Source organism: Nothoprocta perdicaria, unplaced genomic scaffold (genome assembly GCF_003342845.1).
Source record: "Nothoprocta perdicaria isolate Ctin4 unplaced genomic scaffold, notPer1 scaffold_0, whole genome shotgun sequence".
Classification (NCBI taxonomy): Eukaryota; Metazoa; Chordata; class Aves; order Tinamiformes; family Tinamidae; genus Nothoprocta; species Nothoprocta perdicaria.
Window position 1 is genome coordinate 1351853 of NW_020454092.1, and position 14567 is coordinate 1366419.

General features: G+C 39.2%; 1 protein-coding gene across 2 annotated transcripts in view; it reads right to left on the minus strand.

Moving 5' to 3' along the window:
• The window catches only part of MYO3B (myosin IIIB), a 173407-nt gene extending 160749 nt beyond the window's left edge, over positions 1-12658 (minus strand). For both annotated transcript variants that reach the window (XM_026046103.1, XM_026046167.1), the window contains exons 1-3: positions 12544-12658; positions 11190-11314; positions 7310-7375 (exon numbers count right to left, since the gene is read on the minus strand). In XM_026046103.1, the coding sequence (XP_025901888.1) occupies positions 7310-7332 (23 nt within the window). In that variant the 5' untranslated portion in view covers positions 7333-7375; positions 11190-11314; positions 12544-12658. The remainder of the gene's footprint in view (positions 1-7309; positions 7376-11189; positions 11315-12543) is intronic.
• Positions 12659-14567: the final 1909 nt, after the last annotated feature.

The window sequence follows — 14567 nt, forward strand, 5'->3', positions numbered from 1 at the left end:
TACACCTGTATAAACTATTTATCATTGCCTTAATCTATAAAGAGAAACAAACAAATCAACCTTTCTTTTTCCTGCTGATCTGAACCCAAACAAGACATTACTATATGTTAATGTTTTAAGCAAGCAGGAAGATTAATGTATCAGCAAACCGATGGAAAGCTAGCTTCAGAAAAAGTGAAAATAGCTTTCCGCAGAATAATATGCTAACTGATGGACCTTATCTTCATGACTTATGCATTTGTATATCCTGATTTGCACAGCAAACAACATGGCCACAGCACTCAGACACTCACGCAGTAAGAAGTCTGGCTTTGTGACTTCAAAGAGGAATTTAGATCTGGATGCAATTTGTTATGAGCTCTGACATATGGTTAGCAATAAAAAAAAATCCACTTTCTCTTTACAACACATGGGAAGTCACCTGCACATCTACACAATACACATACAGGTCCAATCTCCTCTAATACAGGAGCACATTACTAAAACCCTCAAATATCCCACTGATGAAAAGATACAAGCAGCCCGGGAAAAACAACATAAAAAGCAATATGGACACAAACAAAAACTCAGACCTTGCTCTTGTCAGGTATTCCACACTGAGAAACACTATTCAACTTCAATTTCTACTGATTCAAGAGATTTGAGAGAGATTAATCTTCATGATCCAAGGGCTGTGTACAAGCTCTACTTGTTCACATAGATAAGCCCCTTTGTTCATGGTGTGGAGAAAGTGACTTTCTGGACCAACTCATTAGGCCAGGGCAATACACAAGCAGTTCACACCCTGCTGCCTCAACATCCTTTCTCAGAGCTCCAAGATAAGACTTATACCTCATTTTAAAGATACACGCTAGGTGAAACGGTACACAAAATAGTTAACAGTGGTTCTGAAAACTCCTTTAACTATTAATAGGAATGTAAGTAAACAGACAAAACAGTAAGCATCTTGTTGTAAGACTTCCCTACTTAGTTTCTTCAAATCTCTTCAGCTCTTTCAGTTTAAACCACTACATTTAAGATTTTCTTTCAAGTTTGTGCTATTTAGTTTGAAACACAGGTGCTTTTCTTTTCATAGTCACGCCTCCTGATCTTTCTGTGGAAAGTCAGAGTGCTGATAATCTCCACCACTCAAGTTTTATCTGCCACCAGGCTCTTCTTCAATTCCACTATGTGACCAAAGTCTCCCATTCGTATTTAGCCTCACGTTTTAAGTTAAAAGCCTGATAGCTGGTTTGTCACGTGAAGTAGTAAATCCTTTATTTAATGCTGCTCACTAAAAGACTTTGTCATCAAAAATTAATTTTTCTTTTTTTTTGTTAGTCTTATGGCATGTGCAAAATAACTTACATATGGAAAAAGACAAGTCAAATATACCCGTTCAAAATATTTGTAGCCTGATAGACTTACAGAGAGTTCCAAATATCAAACAGAAATCATGTTCTCTATATAGATTATCTGAATTGTCACAACTACATTTTTACTATATGTATAGTTCTGTAAGCAAGCTTTTTCACTCCACTACTGTTTACAAAATGGAAAGTTACCTATCTAAAGGCTGCACTGAGAAGATAGTCACTTGAGGGTGCTTCAGCAAAAGCAATGTATTGTGTTGCTTTTTGGAAATTGCCCTATCTGATTTATGGCCTTGTCGTATCAATTGTATAAAGGCAATTTTCTAATAATTAATTATTAATTTCCTGTTGTAATCAGACATCTGAGATAGTCATAAATATTTATACACCCAGTTAATTCACTAATGAAAACCAAACTAATTCTAAAAATGAGATGTTATCTCAGAGATACACTGACCTAACACCTTGTGAAGGTCAACCTTCACATTAGCAAAGCCAGATACCATATGGGAAGCTGTGACAACCAACAAGAGCTTCCACTCTCGGAGAGGAAGGACCTCAATCAACATATAGCCATGCACTTCCTGAAGGAGTCCAGGATACCACGGACCTTCTTAGCCACAAGGACACACGGCTGGCACACAGTCAACTTGTCAACCAGGACAACATACAACAACACTACCAGTCCTAGCAGTCCTTGAAAACCATGAACCTAAACACGTGAAATGAGGAAAACAACTTAAAAAATATGCATTTGTATTTTTAGTTCTTTCTTAAAAAATTCTTCCTCTGATGATTTTCAATACCTGTGGAAAACAACGCAGGCTGGAAAATCACCCTGGAGTCTGATGAAAACACAGGCATGCTAAAACATTGTTTCTGAGTTCAGGCAACATGTTCCACAGCTAACTCAAACAGCACAAAGAGCAGGTGGATATCTAGAGGCAAAAAACAAACCAACAAACAAGCAAGCAAAACAATAAAAAATAGCAGGGTGTCTCTGAGCATGAGACAGGCACCACCTGGATAATGAAAAGAAAGGTTAAAGCCTCAGGCATGGTATGTTACTGTAAGAGATTGCTGTAAGGGGTGAAAACATGGATATGAACCTGTTTCAGCAGAAGAAACTGATCTACAACATTACTCTCTAGAGATCTACAAATACATTCACATGCAGTAAATTCTTTCTCTGCTCCTCTGAAGGACTACAGTAACTAAGGCACGTGTTTAAACTCAGAGCCACATCTTTTGAAAAAAATAATGAAAAAAAATCATTTAGTGAGCCCTCACTGCTTCAACTGCTCTCTTATACCGATTGTAGGATCCCTTTCCAGCTGCTTCAGCAGGTCTCATTCCTCTGCGAGTTTTCTGACTTTTAAGCACCTCATTTGTAGCCCTCTTGCTGCTTTCTGTGCAGTGCTGATTACCAGTGCTGATTGCTGGCTCTCATTCCCAGGAGGTTCCCAAGCTCACTGCACCTTAGATCATACTACTAGTTTCCCACCTCCTGCACATGTTAGTAGAGCTTCTATCCGTCATTGCTCCCTGAGCTGTTTGATATTCTTCTATTCCAAGCAGTTACTATTTATTTGCTTTACACACACACACACAAAAAAAAACACCCTACTGTGATTAGACTAGTCACAGTAGCAAGTGAACAGAGCTAACAGAAATTCTAATGTGATACCTGACTTTGTGAACACATCTTTTATTAGGAGCAAGTAGAGGACAATCAGATGACAGAGCAAGCTGATATTGCCAATCAGAAGATAAACTCTGACCAATACTCTCCAGAGAACTGAAAATCAATATTCACCAGTATTAGGCAGTTATGGACACCTCATGACTTGCTGCGTCCAAACATCTCGACAAGAATCAACAGCAATGACTGCGGCATGTGCAGGTAAATATCTAAGGAAGTTGTAGCAAGAACAGTGCCCTGAGACAACAGTAGCATTGCAGTCCCTCTGTCCGCAGCAGCCTTGAAGGCTACGATATTCTTTTACAACTTTGACTGTTGCTGGAGCTGATCAACTTGCAGATGCGTCTCTGGATGCAGACTTTTACATGTGGCTGCCCACATGTAAACCCTCATTTCACCCTCATTTATGAAGAAGGGTGGGGAGGGCAGATAATGCATGCTACTTGCAGCTACAATCAAAAGCAAATGATCTGATTTAACATGTTTTCCTAGTTTGCAGAGTCTTCAGCAATCCTTACATGTGATATAGACCAGTTTTTCTCACAAAGAGCACTCACCTCCCAGCCAGGAGTGCAGATTAATTTGCCTTTTCAAAGATTGTGCAAAAGAAGGTTTTCATTTCACAGCAGCTAGTTAGTTCCTACAAGGACTGTGAAACCAAGCATGTTGTCTCTCAGCAGTGCTGCTAAATGCAGTGCAACTCTCAACTGAGCTATCTTCTGCTACCATAAATGCCTTCTGTCAAGATATTAAACCAGATAGTTTCCATATATCATGACATACGCATCATTACAGTCAGCTATGATACTCCTTCATTACTGAAATTGCAAAGAGGCCAAACTACTTTGAAGGCTTAACTACTGCTAGTGAAAAGAAGCCTGAAACTTATCCTACCTATATGAGTCACTGTCTGTCTCCTCTGTTTTACTATTATTTGATTTTTAAAGACCCTCCAAACCTTCTGCGAGCATAAATTGCCTCCGTCCCCTGCACCTAGAAAGAGGGAGTGCACTAACTTTAACTTTCTACTTAGCAATCAGTAGCTAACCTCAAGTTTCTCTCTTTGACTAACACAGGTCCTTCCTCTACGTGTGATGACAATATATGCAAACTTAGTTTAGTTTATTAAATAGTTTAATTTTATAATCTGACACAATCTTGCCATAAAATATGCAGCATCATTTAATATAAACCTTATAAGCAAATTCACTACCTCTCAGCACATTTGAAATATTTATTTAACAAATAAACAAACTCCCTTTCAGCTACTTAGGTGAAAAATAATTAAATACTTTTTCAAAAGTGAAACAAACTCTCAACTTTTATAGTATGATGAAAGATAAATAAATCAATCAATTCAAAGAGGATATCTTTGAAAAGATATTCCCCATAAAAAAAGATCAATTAGCCACTGAACTGCTTCAAAATAACACTTTGAGTATATTCACAGTTGAAGGAAGTCAGCTCTACAGATCTCCAAGCTGCTGAGCTGCAGCAACTTATACATGTTCTTAGCCCACTATTTGTTAAAGGTAGAGACTACGACTCAGTTAAATCAAGTTACTTTCTATTAGATGCCCAACAGAATGGTTGAAGACTCATTTCATTTTCAGCTTGCAACTAAATCCTTCCCTATCTGAAAGGAATTTAATACATGTTTAAGAAGCTTTGAAGTTAGTATGAGTGCAGAGTGTATTTTTCTCAGCCAAGATCTTATCTGATTAAATTAGTTTAGTAGTCAACAGAATTTATTTACCTTGTTTCCAAGAGTACAACAGCAAGAAAAGGAAAGGCTAGATGGCTGTATTTTGCCAAATTAGTTTTGGATTATAAAGATAGATGCTTTTGTTAATATTCCATTCCTGTATTAAAATACATTGCTCTTTCTTGAATTTGTTTTTAAATACAGAAACTATTTCAAAACAGTTACTAAATCTAGCATATTTATTTCATTCCATGATCTTTCCAATCTGGCCTCTCAACAGAGCCATTAAATCAATGCTTCATCTGCCACAGTTCCTCATACTTCAAGTGACATTTGTTAGGTTTGTTGCCTCAGAAGAAAATGCTTTAGAAAAGAAGTCTGACAGGTCTTTATATTCACTTCACCGGCTGCACAAAAGTATAAAGATCATCTATGTAACTATTGACAGAAACGACAAGAGAACAAGTGAAGACAACAAGATGTGCACCAAACCTGCTGTCTTCTTATAAATGAGATAGAATTAATCATGTCTATCACTTAGTCCTCCAGGAAGCCCAGCTTGAGGCCCGCACACTGGGTCTAAATACAAGAAACAGGACAGGCTGGGAAGGCAGAAAGAATAATGTTTCATTATACAACAGCAAGTTCAACGGAGCCTCCAGGACAGATCTGAAAATACGTCAAGGGTAAAAAGTAAAGGGTTTATTCAGTACTAGAGCAGGCTGGTACACACAGACCTTAGGGTAGCCTGATCAGCATAAACATCCTTGCAACACTTCATGATCCTCTGCCAATGCCCCCAAACACTGCTACACTCAGACACCACAAAGCATTTCAGGGTGGAAACCACAGCATACACTACAGGTCATCGTACATTCTATAGGTGTATGTATGTTGCAAGGACAGCTTTGTTGAGGACACTGGCATCTGCTGGCTAACAGAAGTTAAATCTTTCATACATATGGATGACTGCTTATGCCTGCAAAAATCTGCTAATCTAACTGCATTTTGTCTTGCAAGAGTGAAGCTCACCACAGCACAACAATGCCAGCTGTCTTGTTATTAGCTCTATTACCACAGTATCTCCAAAAAAGCTAGTCTTGTTACCATAAACACATATGTAGATCCCATGCAAGATCATTTCCTTTTTATAAGGAAAGCGCTAACACATATGCAAATCCTTAGCTTGAACCTGTGCTGCTTCTAGCATTAATATTCTCAATGAAGTGATTTTTCTTTTGAAGTGTTATGTATTTTTTTTCTATAAATCAGGAATCCCTGGGTTTCATTTCTCTATAGGTTGACATTCATATAGCCACAAATCCTGAGAGGTGAATGAACTACTATTTTTTCACGGGAAGGGGAACCCAAAAAGGGAAAAGCAAACCATGAGTCAATGCTTCACATGGGAGTTAAAATAAGAAAGCAGTAGACGCAGCACTCTTCACAATCCATTCTTTCTTACACCATCCAAGTTGTAAAAGCTTATTTCTCTTCTAATACTGTAGGCACTGCTCATTAGCAAAACCATCAACACTGTAAACTCCTAACTCAAGATCAGCTGTTTTTAAGGTACAATTTATGACAGTAATTCCTTTGAAGGAAGCTAACAGGTATGGCCTGGAGAAATCAGACACTGTATTTTCTTTTAGAAATGAGGATGAAGAAAAGAGTTAGCTGACAAATATAACTAAGAATTTTACGAGCCACAGAGATCAGTATCTCTTCATGCCATGCATGATACTGACAGTATGGGGTTCCCTCTCTAACAAGTAGTTTCTGAACAGGAATAGCACGAGAAATGGCTGGACAAGCACACAATTACGAGGGAAGTTCTACCCTTAAGTAGAACTCTGCTTGTGAGCAGAATTAATGCTCCCAGTCCAAGCTGCATCAAACACACTTGTGCTGCTACAAGTGCACGAGGGCCACATTCAAAAGAAATGGTACCGGTGTTTCATCTTAATACATGGTCTCAAATGGTAACTCACTGTTTTTTTCAGCTCAGACTTGGTCTTATGATGAACTCAGAAGCCCGCTGTTTCACCTAGCTTGTTATGATAGTTTAATTATTTGAGAAAAAAAAAAAAAAAGAAAAAAGAAAAAGGTTAAGAAATAATAGCTGCAAGCAGAGCAACACTTCAAAGATATATGTTGAGAGATGATTATGTCAGGTTAGCAGAATGAGAAAAGGACTTTTCTGTTTTACAGGAATGCAGGAAGGGGACATAACAACACAATAAATTTTCTTCCAGCCTTCTCCAAGTTGCCATAGCAGATTAAGTTTAAAAATTCAATCTTACCTAACCCAACTTGCTTCAGGACTTGCTGTGTTTTCAGCTGCTGCAACACACAAACATGAATAAAAAAAAAAAAACGCTTGACAGCCTTCAGCTCACCTGAGATCTTTGGCATTTCTCCAACTGTTATAAAGTAACAAGCCTTCCAAGCTGTTGTTGAAATACATGAACCTGGCTGTATGTATTACACTTTCACACCAAAGCTCATCAAGAGGGAATAAAGTAAAGAATTAAAAGTTGCCTTCCTTACCCGACATCACTCCTGTTGGCCATATGCTGGACGCAGCAAAAGGTACTGTCTCTCTGAACAATAAATCTAGAAGTAAAGACTGAATTATTAACAAGAACATGAGGAGATCTCAGGCACATGATGAATGAAACACAGAAACCAAAAACTTGCACAGTGTGATTTAGTTTGTAAAGGGCATTTAGAGACTTTCCCTCAACTCTGGCTCAAAAGATCTATTTCAAAAACACATAGAAAGAAACAAGCTGATGCTTTATTGCAGTGCAGGGAAAGGAAGAGCAGTTTCTTAAACCATCTTCATACTAGTCTTTTACAAGTAGAATTTGACTAAAATAGAAATGTCTGGCTTTTATTATATAGCCTTTGAACATGCTCCAGTTCTGTTGGTCACCTCTCCTCCTTCCAGTCCCTAACAGCTCACGTGCATCCAACACTTGTGTTTTGGCCTCCAGCTTCCTTGTACCAAAGACTGTAGATGTGCTTTGAGTGCCTTAACTTGCACTGATACAGTCTCTAAGTTCATACAGTATTTCAGGTTTAAAATTGGGTCATCCAATTAATTTTAAATACGGTATAGCACAGCATGAATGAAACCTACAAATTTCTGGGGAAAGGCTGGAGCTTCTTTAACATAACTTTGTGTCTTTTGATACTGCTGATAGCAATTAGAAAGTATCAACCAACATAAGAAAGACTGCCAGGATGAAAGGAAAAAATGACACCACTTTTTTCTCTCAAGAGAGAATTCTGAGTTCCTCTTTATTCTGTTCTGCAGAATTCTTGCGATTAAATGCAGTGCCATGCAGAACACACTAATGATTAGGGCAGCATTCCGCAAATGACCTTATTTATGCAGAAACTTTGCACTGCTCCACCTATACGTTAGAGAACGGGAGTCACAGAACTCATGGTAAGTATCCAAATGTGAACACTGACATAAAAGATGGACATTTGGTCTGAAATTCAACCAGAAATTAGGAGCAGACGTGGAGCCAAGAGATGGGAAGCACTAAGGAAAGAGGCATATCTAAAAGTCTTGTTTCATCAGCTGCATGAGAGAAACAGTACCATTCCTCAGTGAAAAGGGGATGGAGAGCCTCATCTGAACGTGCTTACTGCAAGGACGTATTCCCCCCACTTAGATGTCGCATATCTTTCTTATATCTTGCCTTGAACTCTCTCCTGAAGTAGTTTATTTTAATGCTTAGTCAGATGTTCTACAAAATAATCAATTCTGTCCAAAGAATAAGGACAAAAAACACAGGCCAGTGTAAGACAAAGCGCAATTCTAACACTTTTGACAAGTATGACTGGGAAAGTTTGTATTTGAAAGTTAACTGGTGAGTAAAATCTTGCCGATGAGTTTAGGGAGCCTGTACAAGACTGCACACAAAAAGGAAAACAGCTGTGTGGGTGAACAAGTCTGGAAATACTGCAGAAAAAAAGCATAAAAGAGTGGTAAGAGACACTTTTATATAGTGGGAATAAAGTGTGAGAATTTGTAAGGTGGAATTCCACAATCAAAACAAGGTATAAAGCTGATGTGTTACTAGCAATAGGAGAAAAGCACATTCAGAAGCTCAGAAGGGGAAGCACAGATGAGAATACAAAAATCAAAAAAAAAAAAAAAATACAATGAGTTTTTATCTTCTACCAGTACAATCCTGCTAAACATAAGACACAAAACCTGTATTTATTAATATGTGCTACCTGCTTTACTGATTTGACCTTTCTATTACATATCTAATTATTCAAGTTTACACACAATGTGAGAATAATATTTCAAAACAGATGAAATATAAATAAAAATTTTCTGAACAAAATGCCCACCATAATAAACTGTTTATGATTTCAGCCATGAGCACAGATCCCCTGAAAATTACATCCCTTGAAAGTGTTTCTCTGGGGGTCAGTGCAAGTGTTACTCTGTGAACTGTAGGTGAATTCAATTCCCAATACTTTCTGAAACAGAAGTAGTGGTGTGCAGTACGTGACCAGGAGACCAAAAAGAAAGGAATTTTCTTGTGCATAATGGAAACTGTGTGTGTGTGGTGTGAAAAGGATTTCTCTAAGCCAAAAAAAAAAAAATACAGTGTGCATGAAAAAAGTTAGGCAAATGGTTTCCTGAACTAGGTGATTCCAGTAATTATGCCATTATCCTGAGCAGACTGAGAGCATTCACTGTTACACCAATCACACCTCTCTCTGCAGTCAATACAGTACCCTCAGCACAGCAAAGAGGAAAAGAAAATTGACTGTGAATAGATTTTAGTCACTTCAATTGCCAGCATCACACTAAGCAGGTGAAGACGTATCTGTTTTCCACAGCTGTCCATTTTTCTCATCCTATTCTGACCCAGAAAGCAGTTGCTAAGTGGAGCAATGAAAGATGCAAAAGTAAATGGACTAGCTTTAACTTTTCTCTTATTCCAAGATACTTCTGTCTCATGCACACCCTATGGCTAAAAGCTCTTCCATTTATTAATTCCTGTAGTGCTATGTCAGGAGATGAGTTTAGTTTCCTTAATTTTCATTTATTCCATAAGAAAAAAAAAAGTTAATTCTAAAGTCCAATATTTTTAAATGTGTAGTTCTTTAAGTGGAAATAGGAGACATTATCAGCACTCTCCTCCCATGAACTGGGCACTGCTTAAGAAAGGAACAACCGGATGAGAGGCAGAGGATGAGGAGGGAAGGAGGGAAGGAATGAGAAAAATTTCATGTTTCTTCCCCTTTCATGAGGCATCCTCACAGCCAGTGAGCCATGTTCAGCAGAATCCTGTGCAGCCTCTTGCCTGCTGTGCAGCACTCAGACGGGAAAGCACAGCCTTACCCTGTCAGAAGCTTATCCCAGAGCTCTGGCATTCTAGCTGCAGCTGTCCAGTGCACAGAAAGCACGTATGGCCTTAATCAACAAATAATTCACAAAAGTACTCTTCCTCAGCGAGAAAAAAAAAAAAAACTCCTTGCAGAAGCTTTGCACAACAAAAGACAGTAGTTTCTTAAGTTATATGTCACTTTTCTGCAGTGGCAAGTCAGTCCTGGGGCTAGCTTTTCAACGCATTATCAGGCCATCATGGGTTTTCCTTTGCACCCTAGAACTCAGGCGCATCTCATTGCTTCAGTCAAACCACACTTTGCTCACCATGCATTCCCCTTGTCCAGCCCTATATGGGAAGCATGCACATAGCTACACAAAGAGGTGAAAGAAGCAGTAGCATGGAGGACAGGATAAGCTAGGATGGACCCAGCAGGAGACGAACTTGGTGCATTAGACATTTACTATCTCTCCATTTCTACCTGCAGAGTATTCCCTCTCCTACCCCAAAACGCAGGGGCCTTCCTCAGCTCCACAGTCCTGCTCCCACACCGCTCCCTGGGTGACTGACATGTTCACAGTGCACCCTTCTGCGTGACAGATCCTCCTGCTGCAGCTCCCTTTTATCGTCCCTCCCTAGCACAGGTGCTACATGGCTTCACCAGACTGCACGGTGACTCTCCATCACGGCAAGCAAGTCTACACATTTCACTTCTCTCTGTGCGTAAGAGGAACACGGCTCCATATTCTAATCTGTAAAGCAGAAGCCTTTATTAAAAATACCTGCTGTGTGCTCCTGTCTTGGATGATTGGCAGGTATTTTGCAGCTTGCTTGTTCCGCACAGACGCAGTACAGCTCAGTTTAGTTTCATGGAAAGGAAAATGGAGGAAGAGAAAAAAAATCCAAAAAAGCTCTTTCCCAATGAAGAAAATTATGATTTTTTTCTGCAGGTGCTAAGTATTCTTGACTTCCCTGAAGCAAGTAAAAGAATGCCTTTCCATTCTCTAGTTCTACTTTGCTAAGGTCTAGCTCTAGAAAATACTAGTTAAAAGTTTAGTGCTCACCTGGCTGGTTATGCATATGGTTTCTATGAAGCGTTTTCCCCCTTCATCCTTTTCTCTTGATGATCCACAGGTTTTCTTCTCATCTCACTTTCTCCACTCATACAGAAATTCACTATAATTGACTTCTAGGAATGAAGAACAGTAAAATTTCTACAAAGTAACAAAGAGCCTATGGTCGCACAGCATATCACAGCAAGAGCTGTTGAGATGGCAGTTTAAAATCAGGGCCAGAAAAAAAAGATCTGGCAAATCTTCTATGCAAAACAAAAGCAAAACCTATACCAGAATTCTCTGTACTTCTTCCTGAACTCCTTCCTGAACACCAATGTATGTCTGAGCAACCTCATAGCACTGCAAGGTCTATGAGCACTCGGTTCATTATTCCATGGTGACAGAAGGCTGGTGAGGACAGTAACTTCTGTTTTTGCAATATGGAATGTTTTTCTTCCTCGGCCAAACCTGCATTCAAGAGCCTCTTGTTAGTAAGGCTCTCCAGGCTTTAGCACAACAAGAATCATTGTCTTTGTCCAATGAACTTTTATGCTGAGTGTATTTGGTAAAAACACTGCCAAACTAGTCTTGGCAATCCTTCATGCAACCAACCAGTCATTATGCTGACCATGAAAGCTCTTCTCTGTAATTAGAAAGTCAATAATACATTTTTTCAGTATTCATTTTTTAAATTTCATATTGCAGATTAATAGAGGTGTAGTATAATTTTGAGGTAAAAAGGGATCAAAGAAAAGGCATTTAACATACTGCTATAACACACACCAAGATACTCTACAGTAGGTTATACTGAATATATAACCCACTCATTGCTTTTGCTGCATATGATTTACTAACGCTAAACCAAAACTTCTATACAAAAAATAATTTCCTACATCATCACTTCAAAATACATCCAAATAAAAGTGACCCTTGTTTTTACAGTTTAACAAAACTGAATTTTTAAACAATAGATCTTAAGAGGAAAAATAATTAGCTTTGAGATAGGAAAATTATAAAGTGTTTTATATTTACACATAAGTGAATGTCTGGCCATAAACAAGTAATTAAAATGACATTTTGGTTAACATCCTAAATTCTTCCTCTTAACAATTTTGTCTAAAACATTTCTGTTAACAAGTGACTATGTACCTGTATGTACCAGGTAGGGAGAGGAAGGCATATGTTTATTTACAGGAATTTACCAGATAGTATTTGCTATCTAGGTTATGGTTCATTAGCCATTCACACAGGTATCCTACAGGAGGTGAACTACAACCAGAATTTAGCGTACTTGTGAATACAGTGTTTTACTTCAATGGCTTTGACCCAATTTCCCCTAATAGGCTGCGCCACATATACTTACTTCCTGCCTTGTAGCAATTCCTCCTCCATTTTTAATCATTTAACGACAGTGGGCTTTCTTGGTTTTGTTTAGCTATTGTTTAGACGCGGCATTCGGGAAATAGGAACCGCTCTCGGCAGCACCTCAGCCCTGCGAAGCGGGCACCGCTCCGCCTCGGCGGCGGCAATTTCCACTGCGTCACACGCACGGGCACCTCAGCACGGCGCGGGATGGCGCCGCCACTGCCCTCCCGCCGCGGCCTCGCGGGCCGAGAGGGCCTCTCGGGCCGAGAGCCCCCCGCGCGCGGGCAGGCGGGGAGCAGCGCGACGGCGACGCGGGCTCCCCGGGGCAGCCAGCGCCTTCCCTCGCCGCCCGTCGAGCGCCGGCGAAGCTGCGCGGGCGGCGCCGCCGCCATTTGCCGGCACCTGGCGGTTGGGGCGCGGCCCCGCCCCCGCCCAGCCGAGCGGCCGTTACCTCCGCGCGGCCGTTACCGCCCGTGGCGGCGCGGCCAGGCAGAGGCCGGTTGAACACGCGCAAGGAGCAGCAGCGCGCAAAGTAGCTTAAGGGGTAGTTACCCCGGGGAGGGGAAGAGAAAAAAAAAAAAAAAAAAAAAAAGAAAGAAAAAAGTGTATATACATAATTAGTATGAAATTACTTTGACCGAAACCTACTCAACACTTTAGTTATTCCTCGGTGTTGCAGGTTTTCTGGAACTATGAATCAACATGGCAGCTGTACATGCCTTATGAAACATCTTCCCTTGTCAAGAAAATGTTTGTATCGGAGAGACAAAATATTTCCCCCTCTCAGAGTGGGGGAGGCCTGTCTTCTTTGGGATTTATGATTTCTAGCTACCAGCATTTGTCTTCATTGGGCCATCGGTATTAACCAAGTTTTGGACTGTTTCGCTTGTCTGATGAGGAAAAAAATCAGATACTTCTTTAGTGCACCTTTGTTTACAGAGAAAATAAAAAGTGAAATTCATAAAGCTGGAACAATTAGGAAATGGCTATTGTCTTGATCTATAGGTCACTGTTACACAAAAGCTTTTTTCTATCTCAGTTTATGATAACGGTCTCACCACAAGCATTCTGCTGGCTATTTAGATCTCTGAATTTTTTTCTAAATTTTCTTTCTAAATTTCTTTTTTTTTTTTAATATTTGTATGCATTTCATACATACTTACAATACATGCAGATCTGAGATAAACATCCCTATGTTTTGGTAGTGAAACAGAATTCAGATCTTGTCAGTCTTAAATATCTCTGTGTTATGGGTGATAGCTCCTGTCATTCAAAACAAAAAGAACTTTAACTGTAGTCTACATCTATTGCAAATAAAGAATCACCACTGTATTGTGCAGCTACTTCATTCATTAAGATCTGACCCACTCCACAGGATCCAGGACCACATTAAATAAAATGCAAAAGCTCTAGATCAGTTCTCATCACTATTTCTCTGTAATTACAGTCTGTAACTACCTTAATAAAAAGTAAATTGTGAAGATTTTATATCCATATCTTTTCATAATTATTTAACATGCAAACCACAACGACAGAGCAATGACATTTCTCCTCCTATTTCTCCCTGTACTACCTTTCCACTGCCTTAGCACTTCTATTTTAACAAGGTAATATTTTAAACAGTGAATCATCATCAATCTGACTTTCTTATCCTTCTCTTGGAAGGGGAATTCTGGGTTTTGTAATCCATACATACACATTTTTTTTCTAGCATATACACTAAATATAAATTTGTGTATTAAAATAAGTAAAGTAAAATTAAAGAAGCCAAAGCTGGATTCAGATAGTAGATAATGCAAATTATCCACATTTTCCTCAAATTTAGCCTGTATTGATCTGCACATTTACAGAAGTTTTGCCAGTGACGGTTCATTTCATACTACTGTTTAATTTAGATGTATTTAGAGTATACAAAGACTTCATCACAAGTCATTATTTTCTTTATTTGGTTATGATTGGAAAAGTGCCATTGGTTTATACAAACAGTATACCAAACACTTGCTGAGAGATAATCATACATCT